At 37.7% G+C, this 14,910-nt stretch overlaps 1 protein-coding gene across 3 annotated transcripts in view; it reads left to right on the top strand.

Annotated features, from left to right (window-relative positions):
* LOC124302963 (microtubule-associated protein Jupiter-like) overlaps positions 1–14,910 on the top strand; it is a 58,758-nt gene that overhangs the window by 8,657 nt on the left and 35,191 nt on the right. Inside the window, exons 1-2 of one of the 3 annotated variants that reach the window (XM_046759584.1) lie at positions 813–1,021; positions 1,192–1,449. The exons of 1 other annotated variant lie outside the window; for it this stretch is intronic. In XM_046759584.1, the coding sequence (XP_046615540.1) occupies positions 1,409–1,449 (41 nt within the window). In that variant the 5' untranslated portion in view covers positions 813–1,021; positions 1,192–1,408. Of the gene's footprint in view, positions 1–812; positions 1,450–14,910 lie in introns of those variants that run through there. One more of the 3 variants, XM_046759583.1, reaches the window with a different exon arrangement.

The following is a 14,910-nucleotide window of genomic DNA, read 5'->3' as shown; positions in this document are numbered from 1 at the left end:
GTATTTGCGGTATTCGTTGAGACAGCGCGATAACGTTTTGGTGAAGGACTTGAAAGTGTTGGGTCACAATCCGTGTATAAGGTTAAAGTTAGTAACGTTAACTTGACGAAAAATGATGAGGAAAAAAGTCTTTGACTTGCAACTTGAGAACGACTGAAGAAAGTAGGGTTTTCAGAGAACGAAGACGTCCTGCTCTATTACGTGATTGAAGCTAGTGACGTTACTGCAACGATGCATGTTCAAGAAAAATCTTTGCTTCGCACCATAAGAATTGTCGGAATTTTGGTAAACCAAATGTATTCAGCCATAGATACAAATATGTTTCAAAAGCCAACTTCTTGAAAGTCAGTCTGAAATTGGAAAACAATGAATTTCTCCCCTATGTTTCGTGACGTAAACGTTACTTAATTTAAACTCTTGCTCTATTACGGTTTACCAAATTTCAGACAATCCTATAACCTGCGAAAAACAATATTTCCCATAAACCCGCATACGTCACGACAACGTAACCAATTTAAATCCCGTATCCTCGTCGCGTAGCGAGGTGCGTATAAACACGAATTGGACATTTTAAGCAAAAAATTTTTGCGAATCCACGACACATTCGACTGTGGACGAAACTTCACGTAACGAGCTTAAACTTTGTCGCGGATCAATCGAGTGGCACGTGTGAACTTAACCGTACATACGTGGTTCGAGGCGTTTTTTTTTTCAATGTGTGTGTGTACGCGTACGCACACTCGTACAACCATCAAGCCAGCTCGGCGCACCGGGCGATCCACTCGGCCCGCACACACAATCTCTTCTCCAGTATTCCACAACCTACCAACCAACAACGAACCAACCAGCCAACCAGCCAGCCAGCCAGCCATCCAGTCAGCCAACCGAGAAGACAACTCGCGAGTTCTTGTCGCCGCGTACGCGCTTCCGAACCGCCACCTTGTGCTTGTAACTACCGCAGAAGTAAAGTTACGTACACATCGGGGTAAAGCTCTCTTCTCGTCGTCACCCGCAATCGGTAGTAGGTACTCTATTATCGCGACTTCGCGCTGCGAGATAAGAAGCGAACGAAGCAGAAGTCGAGCAAGCAGAGTCGGTGTCAGATCAAACAACCGCACGCAACAAGCTCTCCCGTAGAAGGGAGAATTTACTCGAGTATATACAAAGTGTGAAAAGGTAATCGTGCTGCAGGTTGATCGACGTGTCAGGCATCGGTACACCTACAGCGTCTTGTTCGTTTAATCTGCGACTTGTGACAGAACGGAACGTCGACTCTGATCTGACCCGAGCCCATTAACCCAGAATCGTACCGACTCTGTCATAAGAGCGAACCGACTGTCGACCGACTAGGAGAACGAGAAGATTCGTCAAGTTCGGAAGTCTTCGTCGCGTATTACAAGGAGAAAAAATGTGGGCCGGTCAAGATGACACGCAGAGGTTCAAGACGAGGTTGGTATAGTGTTTTTTCTCTAAATTGAGCGTGTTCAGCTACCCTAATAACTGTGTCCCCGTATTTTTTTATATATTGAAATTCATTCATGACACGGTCTTTCGTACATGTGCCGCACACGTAACGTGTCTTACACACACTTGCGTGCGTGTGCACGTATACCGCATACCTAGCAACCAGACGACGTACCGCTTTACGTGTTCCTCTATATAGCTGACATTCAGACAATGTCGAGAACCGAACCTTAGCCCATTGTCTTCGCGGGAAAATGAAGGAACGACTGAGAGCCAGCAGTTTGTTGGGAATTTTTCGGACCTCCAGAGAGAGAGAGAGAGAGAGAGAGAGAGAAAGAGATACCGAAGTTTTTTCGTTGCAACAACTGGTAACAGTGAATCTGCAGCGATCGTTATTAGTTTCTTGGCATTTATACTATCACCGAGGCAAAACTAAAAGCTTTTTTTTCGCGCATTCAACTGTGCGTACTATACTGCAGTCGGTTTAAGGATTGGTCGGGATTGGTTAAAACGCGTTTTGAGGCGAAGCTTTTTTACACAAACACGGCAGGATCGCATGGCACTCGTGCAGGAAACGCGACATTCAGACATTCGTCCGAACTACGTATCGATCACGTACTTATAGATACTAACTTTTCAAACGCCCCTCTTTCCTCTGATTTCATTAACGACCAAGCTTTTTCACCCCCTAAAGCTTGCTGTACACGGAGTGGCACGAGGTTGATAGAAATCCGAGGACAACGGTGCTTAGAATTTGAAATGTTAATATATCGATCCTCTGACTATCGCAGGTCTTCAATACTCCCGTTTTCCCGAATTTCGTTAAAAATGTGGCGTGCTCGATACGTGCATGACTCAATTCACGCGTGTACGATGCACGCACTGCTGTATACTATCGATTTCAGTTTGGACTAACAATAAGTCACCACTGTTCGGCACACACCTGCCCCTGTCTTTTTGTCCCCCTGACGATATCGCCGAATTGTCACAACATCCGTGCATCCGATTACAAGATCCTATAATTCTACAATCCAACCGCCCAACGTGATTGTGAACATCCTTTTGCAAAGATCGACACAGCATAATCACAGAGGTTCGATCGTATCAGCTTTCCTGGATAATCGAACAAAGAAAAATGAATTTTTCATTGCGGAAAACACTGCGATCGGTATTATCCCACTCTATATTATTTGTCCAGGTTAAATCAACGTCTCGTATCAATTATCCATGCAATAATTTATTACACTGTCTCATACCCATAAAGAAGGATCCAGAATACTCTTTATTCGAGTATTGTGCATACGTGTCACTGCATCGTTACACGGCGCTTATGCAGCGGTGGATGACTCACCGTCTTTCCTTTGTACCTATTTTTTTTTTTTTTTTTCTCGATACGCTTTTGTCGTTGCTCTGTTTTTGCGCCATACGTGTTAACATACCATTATTATTATATGAATATACATATATTTTGTATCGTCGACGCGTGGCTGTAGTCCCATTTATCCTCCCCCTCCACTTCGGTCCCGAATCCTTTTTGGGCCCGACGCGCACGCACTTCATCCTCCACCGTCACGAGATCTCCGTGGTTGCTGAGGGACGGACACGGCGAAGACGACGCTTTTAGACGTGCAAAATCCCGGGGAATCCTCTCCCCTCTCCTCCCTTCCCTTCCCTCTAGTATACCACTGTACTCCATGCACAGCCGATATATACACGTCGCCGTTGCGATTTTACACAACGTAGGTACCCAATGCTCGTATTCTTGTCTCTCTGACTATATACGGTAAGTTTGGTACTCGGGTATACCTACCTTCGTTCTACTCGATTCGGGTTAAAATTATTCCCTGTTCTAATTTTGTCGATAATTTACTCGCGCGCCATGCGATCAGAATTTTATATACTATACCTGTATTCTTATTATTGTTATTATATAACCAAGCACACGTGGGTTGATTATTTATGCTTGCATTTATAAGATTGATTCATTTTGTTACTATATTGTACCGAGAAAAGTACTTGTTGGACTTGTGATAAAAAAATTGTGAGAAACAATATTTGTATCGTTATAGATAGATATTTGGATTTATAATTGGCACGGGTTTGCAATAAATTCGAGAATACATTGTAACGATGTCAGAAACGTGACAAACGATTTGTGGATGTCACGATGACCAATGGCTATGATTTTCGTGTGTAATGATGTATCGTATGCTAGGAATTCATGATTAGATAAAACTCTGTGAAGAAAAAGTAAAGAAAAGAGAAAAGAAAACAGTAAATTTAAACAAATTGTATTTTTCGTTTCGAATCACCGAAGAATTGATTCATGATCATTGTCGCGTATTATAATAATGATACCATATATATATATGTATATATATATAGCATCTGATCACGAACAATGAGTCAAACGAGCAACCGATTACATGCGAATTCTTTGAATACCGGAATTCTGAAAATTACATTGCGAAAGAAGTTATATTGCCACACATGTCTAAGAAACAGATTACGCGAGTCATGATCCTCGTATCATATTTTGCGGTCGATAACTGATTTCTTGACAATCCACGCTATCGGGTTTCTTGAATTTAATGAAAAATTGCGTGTTCAATTCTGAGCTTTTTTATCCGTTAAAAGTATCGCTAATTTTCCCGAATTCCAAACGTCTCGTCATTGCGAATAATTACAAGTTCCGATTCATGTGCAAACTTATTAAATTTATACATCACCCAAATTTATAACTACTCGTTAATTATTTATAAAGCTATTGTTTTTTTTATTACATTTTCATCCTCGACCGACCGTCGAGTATCTAGCGAATTTTCAATCTTGCGTCTTTATATTTTCTTCCTTTTCTCCATTACCTCAGGAGTTTTTACCTAATTTTGCGCACGTGAATTTTGGTATTGCGAAACCATGTCCCAGCAAAAAAAAAAAAAATTAGAAAATTTAAACAAAGACGAGTCACCCTGAATCACCGAACTAGATTACTCGTAATTAATGTTACGCTGGTATGAATCGTAACTTTGGATTCGTGATTGTGAATATCAGCAGCGTTAAGACTTATCTATCTCGATCTGTGCGGCATTGTCAACACATTTTCTCTACGGGAGATAAGATTTGATCGTTCAATATATTCGCAATTTTGGGTAGAAACAAAACATCCACGGCTCCTTTTGACGAGCGGAGCTGAACCAATTTCCTGTCATGTTTTCGAATTGCATGCGGTGGACTAGCATTCAAAGTCAAGGAAGTCAAGGTGTGTTTCAACGGAGAAATAATTTACACCACGATTACGTATTTCGTGATTAGTTACACTTTATATCGAGTGGTTACGAGAGATTACTTGAGAAATTGATTTTACATTGGATAACCTGGTTTCTCTTGATTTCTAAAATTTCGTATGATTTCTTAAAGATTACAAAGAGATTTCTGTAATCCTCCAATGATTTCTCATACCTACCAATGATTACCTTGATCATTACTAATGCAGAAGTTCATTTTAATATTACTGATCTCCAGGATTACAAAGAAATTCCATAGATTAAGAAATTACTTTCGAATGATATTCGACACCTCAATTGCTTCGATGAAACACCCCGTGTTCCAAATTTAAAAGTAAGAAGACGTTTGCATCGGATTAAAAAATGATTTTTCGAACTTTCGATGTGTTCGAATAAATTACGCTGACGCTTGGTCATTATTATACATATAGCCGTTGCATACCTGTCTCTGAAGGTACGCGGTGTAATACTTGCAGTAACGGTGCTTAACTCTGCTGGAAACGGCCATAACGTGACGTTAATATTTTTATTATCTTTTATTTTTTTTACCTCGCGAACTGTACGGTCGCGCTTTTTTATTTTCACAAGCAACCGCGTAGTAACGAACCTCGAAAACCGATCTTGACGATAAGAGTTAGCAAGGCTAGCCACACGCCTGGAAAACCCGGAAAACCTGGAATCGTCAGGGGATTTTTAACTTGGTCATGGAGAAAACTGAAAATATCAATTCTCTAGCATGGGAAATAGAGGAAATGATTTTTTTTTTTTTGAGGCAACAAGCTTACTTTTTTTTCGTCGAGAAAACAAGTTGGCTTTAACTACCTATTTTGTACTACGTTATATTTTTCTTCAATTCGAATTGAATTTGAACCGAATATGGAGTTAATAAGCTGAACGATTTAGGTTTTAGTAACTTACTAGAACTGGGAACATGTCAGGGAAAACCTGGAAATGTCATGGCATTTTTTTCCTGAGTTAGGAAAAGAGAGAAAGAGAGAAAAAAAAATCAGCGAAAAATCTATGTAAATAGGATCTGCGCTAATGATGGATGAACACGAATGGAATAACTTCTCTGTTATGCTATGAAAATGATTCTGATCAAATTCGAAGGACACGGTCTGATATTTCGATAATTTGAGAAAATTTTGTTGTGATCAGAATTCTTTAAATTATTGAAATCTGTTTTTTTTTTCGATCCAATTATAATAATCTTGGGATTATTTTTTACTCTTCGAACGTCTCGTTACAAATTGTCTGAAACAAATTCAAGAAATTTTACATTATAATATAGCTGTGTCTTATAATGTAAGAAGAAAATGATCCCAAAGCCATTAGAATATCATGATAAACACCAGAGTCTGATAATTCTGAACGTTCTAATTACAAAATCATTTCTGAAATTATTCAAATTTGCTAATCCCAATATTTTTTATAAACGGTTTTCTTCTCCGCTCCTAATTTTTGACACAGACGGCGGTGAGGCTTGTTCATCCTCCTTAAACGTTTTCTCGTCACATTTCATCGTATCATATATCACGTGGAAGAGTGAAATTGTTTCGGCTTCTCAATCTCTCATACAGTCCTTATATATCGCGGGCAGGTTACCGGGCTTATTAATCAACCTGACACTCGACGTAATTCGCAGTTTTTCAAACCAGCATCCGTCGGTTTTGTCTATATGGCTAGGTATATGCCGTATATGGGAACTTGCGGCTGTGGGCAGAAAATTCGAGGACAATAAACGTCGAGTCGAGGGTCGACTATCAACGAAATATCGGACGCATTTTTTGCAGTGCGAAAACTAATCCAAGGACGAATATCAGATTCTAATTATCGTATGCCAAAGTGACCGGGCTCTAATTTAACTGACCCTCGATTTCGATAATTGGATACGTTACATCCACCGAGTCAAGTCGTATTTTTGCGAGAGGATTATCTGTACCTACTTGAATTTATAATTCGGGCAAATGCGCATATAAATGGTATCGAGGTTGGTTACTTTAACGTATAAGAAATATTTATAGAAATTAATGACTTCGAAGTGGGCAGTTGACTTTATGCCATAAAATATTAACGTGAGTATGCGGTTACACAATTCCATTCATTTACGGTTTACCGATTTCCAGACAAGCCTGTAAAAATTATGAAACAACCATTTTTCATGAAAATACTGCATCGTTACATCGACTTTACGAATTTCCAACCCATTTAAGCAATTCAATTTTTATCGACTCGTATTCGCTTCTTTCTTTTCCTTGATCACGACAATGTTCAAACCTTTCGCACATTTTCTGCATATTTTTTTTTTTTTCGTATTCTTGTACTGCAGCCGAGTAATACGATATAACTGTTCCAATCGTAAACCGAGCATCATGGCATACTATGACAGCATTAGAATTCATCGATCCGCGTCAAGATCGCAGAAAGATGCAATATCGTTCTTAGTGTTTGATATAAAAAAGACGACCTCTCCATCTCAAGTCTTAACAGGTCGCGATTTTAGTTGTTATTCCCCATGCATTTATCATGGGAAAATTTCACTTTTCGCTAAAAGTTGAAATACTCGTAAACTGTTGAATATTATTTAAATTCATGCTGTTTTTTCAAGCCTTCCAAACCTCTGCAACAAAGCATTGTTATTATTATTAAAAGACTCCTAATTTTTCCTTTTTTCGTATAAAAATCGCTAGTTTTCAGATTACTGTATATGCGTTTGGAAAGCTTAAAGAATCAGCTTCAATGATCTATGCATCAATTTAAATAACTTTGAATAGCTTACGAGTATTTCAACTTTCAACGATAAGTGAAATTTGATTTTTTATTTTTTGTTTCAACAAAAATGCGAAATAAATTGACTTGATCCGGAGAGCTCATCTTTCGAGAGGATATCTTTTATATCAAACACTAACGATTAGTGTAAAATTAAACATAATCGGTGCAAATCGTTCGATCCTTGACACCGAGTGGTCGTAAAATCAACACCGAAATGTTGCATTTAACACCGCATATCTAACCGTGTAAGAGCGAAGTAAAAAAAAAAACCAAAAACTTTTATTAATCAATTCTAATTATAGATCGACGGAGTAGAGATCAGCCGAGAAGCAGCTTGACGGTAGAAGAATTGCAGGCCGTCGAGTTCGGTCCATCCATCTCATTATGCTATTTGCGAGAGAATGTGCCGCGATCTCTTTGCTCGGTCATGGACCTCGTGGAGTTCCAGCTCCTCTTCGCATTTCGGTGTCTCTTCTCTTCTCTTCCTTCTTCTTCTTCTTCTTCTTCTTTTTCTTTTTCTTTTTCTTTTTCTTCCCTCCAGACCGTTTAAATTCATTTCAGACCTAATTCTCCGGCTTCGACTTGACGCTGATGATCCATCATCGTCCAATTAATCTCGGCAATCTCGGTGTAATCGCAGCTGCGGCAAGTAATCGCGCGAATTGCAATGCCATGCGGAATTAGAGGGAAGGAATGGTTACCTTGTCTGTTGACCGTTGTTAAAGTCTCCGCTTTAAATGCCTACAACTTGCGCCATTCGCGAGTAGGTGGCGCTCGGTGAATGAAATTAGATCAGACTACCAGACGGACTAATTCCAGCTCATCTTGTCAGGGCTAATTAAACCCCAGACAACGCCGGCGAGATTGTCTCTTATCGGAAGCACCGTTCAAACCCTCAACGATTATTCAACTTCGTTCGAAATCTGAGTATTACCTGAATCTAACAACGTTCAACAGAGAGCTCATTCAGGCTTCGCGAAGGTTTATCAAAGGGGAGGAAATCCGTCGACTCGAAATTGTTGAGACAAATTATTCGCGAATGATTGACGATCGAATGAATTCCCGCGACATGACTCATTATAAAGAATGTTTCTCACGTCGCTACTACGAACATCCTAATATGTACAGTCGCTGTATCGAGATTGTAATTCCGGGTTTCAAGAGTTATATTATACGTGTATACACACACACAATATATATATATATATGCATAAATGGCGTCGGAAATTTACCGCGAGTAAAAATTTGTGGCTGGTCTATCAATGCGATGTATCATGAGGTACGTAATAGCTGTAAGAACGTTCAAACATCTCGATTGTATAGTTACAAGCCTTTCTCGAGAGAGCGTGTGTAGGTCGCATACACTTATATCGATAACAACGCGTTCGATGATTTTCATGTGTTAAAAACCAGTTTAATAAATTGGCTCGAGGTTCTGCGGCGCACCCTCCAGCCTTCCTTATACTTATTATGCATATATGTATGTATGTATTCTACTAACGATAGAAATTAATTAATTTAGCTGGACGGTGTTAACGAACTGTTACGTGAATGGTATAAATTCAACCTCGCTTATGTAATTCGATCGTCGTTTGCATCGATATTTATCACTGTCGTCATTGTTGTAATAATAATAATGCTAATAACGAAAAGCTGCGAATGTAGAAGAGCGATTCATTCCAACAACTGGACTAAGTACCTGTATTATAAGTGTACTTCCGTATTTCTGTACCCAGTTTGCAAGTTTCATCATCCATCTCTCGTCCTCGTTTCTACACTCGCTGTGCAATATCATTTAAAGACCCGTTCTAAGTAAACTGTCAGGCGTTATTCTGTACTATAATCATCGTCATTATTTTCTTATGTGAGATTTATGGGGATTTTATCACACGTTTATAACGCATGCCACAAGATCGACGACTCGTCGAGTCGTTTTTATCATACGGGTATAAAATACGTATTTCTCTTTGCATTTCGATATTTATATTACGCTATGTTCAATAAACTGTGGAGATAACAGGTATTTTGTGTAACCTAAACGGCATTAAAGTATCCGGATAATCGAGTTTTCTTATCAAATTCAAAGAATGACCTAAGAAATAATGTAAAAAAACAATTTTATACTACGGAGAAAATCGTCGGCATTTTTATCGCATTTGTACAATACAACGAGACAGTCTTTCTATATTCAGAATTATCGACGGAGCTAGAAAACTTCAAGTTTTAATTGATCGCGGTGAAGCTGATTTTGACGATGAATGAGTTTTATTTTTTTTTTTTTTGTTTTCTTCTTAATTTATTCAATTTTTTTTCTTTTTACGGCGGAGGGGAAAAATCGACATGGGAAAGTTATTCTCTCGTTTCTATTTCATTTGATATTTATTCAAGGTGTCCAGTTGCACTGGGAACTCCGGGTATTACACATATTTACACCGCTTCTTCATCCCGCGTTGTTCATCCGTGTACCTCCTCATCCATCCACATCCTCGTCTCGTGTTCCATGGCATTCCCATATCACATGTATACGTCAATTCTTACACACACGCAGGGTACTTATGACGTGTTATAACCGGTCATCCGGTTCGCCCGGATGTTCTATTTTTTTTTTTTTTTTTTTTTTTGTTGGAAAATTTTTTGAACGAGAATCGAGGAACAGAAGGAACCGAGTTCTTGCGTTTTGTTTTTCCACTTTTTCATATCGAATTCTTTAGCTTTTTATGTTACGAAAAAACTCGGGTGTGTTGAAAACGAAATGAAAAATATGAATTTACATGTATATCAGTGCAGTTGAACCCGATTTTAATTAACAAGACTTACTTAATATATTGTTTACTGCGGCTTACGTCAATTATCATCGTAATAAGTTACAAAACTTGTACATTTAACAAATAAATTTCAGTTTAAAAGTTAATAACTATAACATCAAGTATCACAAATATCACGCGTAAAACAATGTTGAACAAAGTTAACAAATTTCTTTCACTTGCTATAAAATGAGAATGCGGTTTAAAAATTTTATTCCACCTAACATCATTCTGTACACAGATTACATATACATATATACAGTATGCGTATATTTGCGTAAATAATCGAATTCGCACAAGTTTAATTGCGTCCTTTATATGCATGTACACGAATATTCGCTTAGTAATTAAAATTCGGTCAAGTCTTCACAGCGTTTATATGAATGAAAAAATGAATGAATGAACGAATAAACCGAAGGGGGCAAGAAAGAAAGACGAAAGATGCTTTTTACTGTTTATAACGACTCGATGTTATTTATTTTATTTTACAATTTATTCATTTGATTTTTTTTTTCTCACCGGCTGATATACGACAACCTCGGTGCTTGAGGTTTATGTAGCTGCGTGGAATCTTTAGTCGCCATATACGCTTTACGACGCTGACGATGCGGATGTATTTTCACGTACAGTACGATCTGCATCGCTTGAAGCACGCTCAAGTTTATCGCCCTGGAGCCACCTTTCGTTGTATATTTGTACTCAACTTTTATTATGCAGTCGCAAATATTTTACAATTCGCCGCATCACTGTATAGATTATTTATACATACGTGTATTTACATTTATATATACATGAACAGCAATATATTAACGCAACTTTCCTCGAAAATGTCGAATATGTAGAATTCTAACAAAAGCGTTTCACTCGATTCTACGGGACGCCGGTATTTATGTAGGCACTAATTGCCTCACTGATCGTCTTGTTACAAAGAGGATGTCATGTATCAAGCGTACAGTCTCGTTGAAAAATCATCAAAACGGACAAATTAATGTACAGAGATTTGGAATCAGTACCGGAACGCAATTTCGATACGTTTTGTCATTAAAAATTGTTTCAGAAAAAAATGAAAAACATTGTACTTTGATCGCAATAGTTTGGTAATCAATAATCTACTTGTCAGACGGATCACACAATCTCGCGCCTTTTGTTAATCACGAATTCCTATCACGGTTTGTCCAATTTCAATCAGTAACAGTTCATTGTATTCATAAATTAATTTCACACAAATCACTTCTCACGAGTTTTTAATAAGTTGAACATATTTTGAAACAAAGTATATTACATTATTGCACGTAATCTGTATTAATTTTACATACAATATTTTTTTTCACGATCAATCAACGAAATCGACAAATAAATTCTTTATCGATCTTGATATTGATGTGATTTATTGAAATTGGTTATGCGGCGCAATTCTCGTAAAAAACAAAAAAACCTCGAATCGTATGATAGATGTAAAAAGTTTTTGACAAGTAACAGAGATAATTCTTTTTTTTTTTTTAATCAGAATCCGTTAGTTTTCTTTATTTGTTGTGTTTTTGCATCGCGAGGACCCAATTCAACTTGATTAACCTCAGCTGCACTTGTGAATTTCTTATTTCCTGACTCTTTCCCATCGATATTGTTTTCACCGGACTGTACACTTGGTATATCCTTAATACATGACCTTTTGTGCCCTGCGCACAGGTTGCCCGTATAATCAGCGATTCCCCAGCGGCCATACGGAAATGAAACCTTGGTCCAGATACCGCAGCATCGAACGTTGTTTCTCCCTCTCTCTCTTTTTCTATTCATCGTCTTGGCTCTTGAACGGCGTTCCAATTACGGTATATACTCCCCCCTTCCCCAAGCCGCTGTTCTCGGGTTTTGTCACGATGCAGGTATATAAAAGGCAAGCGTGTATAACGCGTGAAACCTTAAGGATGGATGAATTATTGGTTGGAGTTTCGGGAGAAAAAGTTAGGAAAAGTGAGGAAAACGGTTTCGGAAATCTCCGGTAATATTGTTTTCATCAGTGATGTATAACGGACACGATTTAAACAACATTCCTAATGTGTAATAAAAATGAATTTGAAGAAAATCGAATAACACGAGGTATGAAAAGATTTTATAGATTAAAACGATAGAAATGATTAAACTCTGGCGTTTTTAGTCTGATTGTAAGATTTTCGACCCTATCACCCTAAACATCTCTGGATATCGCCTGAAGAAATTTTTTTTTTCTTCTCACACAAAACGGTTATCTCTAGATTGGATAAAAATTGATTTTTACGAGTACCGTACAACGGATGCTCGTCAAAAATTACACTTGCACGTTATAAATATACCATAATGTAAGATTTCTCGGGTATTTTGTAAACAATTTCTGGGAATCCGGTGAGCAGAAGAAAAGAAAAAACCAATAATCTAATCAAGAACTACGGATTTTAATAATTTCAGGGGTCCGGTTATGAAAACTTAGTTTGTTTTATTCAAATTAACTATATATATTTATAATTTCGACATGGAACATACCACGTACGTTGTTCAATTCGTCTTCACCGTCATCGGCGAAACGATAATTGATTCTCGTCGAAGGTGCAGTCGCGCCACATGGCCTAGGATGAATTTATGATACGCGCGAAATGTTTAGCGGAAGCCTGCATCGTCTAATCGGCAGTGCTTCAACTTCGCGGTTCACGGATCGTCAGGTTGCGCGGAGGAGACGAGACGTCGCGACGCTCCGAAACGAAACAGCCAATGAAACGCCCGTCGAGCCGAATCGGCTGAGTCAGATCGCGATTTGCACACCGCGTCACGTCGAGAGTTTCCCTTTGCTGCCTTTTCGCACGAACGATTCGATCCTCCGATATTATTTCCCGTCTTACTTTGTAATTCATGCTTTTTTTCTTCTTTTTTTTTTTATACGTATACATATATATATTTATATTTATAACTTGATAATCTGCACGGTGTTACTTATCATCTGCAGTCGGATGCAAAATATTCTCTCCGTGATAATAGTAACGCCGCGCTGTTACAAATTACGCAACGTAAAATTGAACCGCGTTGCTGGATCGCGGAGTGTGGAACGATTCGCGCGATTTAAATTATCCGTTAAATTGACTCTCGGCTGTAGTAGAAGTGTTGAGAAATAAATGTACTATGTATGTATATTGATTGTGTTAGAAACGTAGAAATGGAGAAAATTACAAAAAAAAAATTTGATCAATGTATATAGAGAGGCATCGCTGCCGACTGAGTCGAGAGAGCTGTGCGGTGATATTTAATTTTTTTTTTTTTTTTTTTTTTTGCTTTGGCAAGATTCGCTTTGTAGGTTATGTCAAACAGCTATTGTGCTGCATTGTTGGAAATGCGAGAAAGTGTGAAATAGCCAAGCTAATCGCTTGTCTTCTCTTGTCTACGAAATGTGGGGGAGATGAAAAAAAAAAAACATTAGTTTCGGTAGGTTACTTTGTAATCTCGTTGATACGCTGATGAGAAAAGGAAAATAAGTTTAGAAGTGAAAACTGGAGAAAATTACATTTATACAACGTTTAAAGACTGAAAACTATTGAATTTGTCAAGTTCGATATTTATTTACCAGAAGAAAAATCGAACAACTTCCATAAAAGAAAAAGATTAATGTATTTAGTTGAAAAACGTATTTCGAACGCCTCAATTTAAGAATCTCTGTTCTTCATTTCGACGATTTGTAAATATATATGTAATATATACATTTTAGGGTGGTTCAACAAAAAAAAAAATTGATTTTTTTCTTTGCTGCTCTTTCATAAACTAATCTCCTGCAAATTTGAGCTCGATCGGATAATGTTTACAGGACCCGCTTTCGAGTTTTCGTTTTTACATTGAAATAACACGTAAAAAAATGCTTACCTTAATTCACCGTCGATCTCGTGCGAAAATATAGAAGAATATATATATATATATATATATATATATATATATATATATATATATATATATATATATATATATATATATATATATATATATATATATATATACATATATATATATATATATATATATATATATATATATATATGTATATATATGTATATATATTTACGCACGTGTAACGTAATATATTTAAATATGAAATTGCGAATAGGTTATATTGCCGCGTTCGCAGGACAACTCGGATGGTATTGCGGTCTGCGGAAATGAAGATACCGACCGGAATCATGCTTCGGCGTGCGTGTACGTGATCGCGTGACGTCAGACGTGTCGCCACTCCCACCTATTCGGTCACATAGGTATTTATGTGATTGCGGTAGTTTTTGTAAACGATTAGGTGTGATGAGCTCGTTATCAGGATTGCGTTACCCTATTTTTATTTCTTCTTGAATCGAAGCAGAGTCGGAGCAATCATTTGTGTCTGAATTTGATCCGAAAAATGTCCGTGACTTATTATGATTAATGCGGTTAGTTTATGATCATTAACGCGGTTTTGTGCTTTGTCATTTTCTGTTATTTCAAGTCTAGCGGGCGTTAAGGCCATATTCAATGTTGTAGTTTATTTTTTTGGTGACTTACGCGTTTCGCTTTAAAATTCTCAGATCCAGAATTTTTCAATCGCAGTC

Source organism: Neodiprion virginianus, chromosome 4 (genome assembly GCF_021901495.1).
Source record: "Neodiprion virginianus isolate iyNeoVirg1 chromosome 4, iyNeoVirg1.1, whole genome shotgun sequence".
Lineage (NCBI taxonomy): Eukaryota > Metazoa > Arthropoda > Insecta > Hymenoptera > Diprionidae > Neodiprion > Neodiprion virginianus.
The sequence above is the reverse complement of the archived record's forward strand: the minus strand, read 5'-3'. Positions and strand labels throughout refer to the sequence as shown.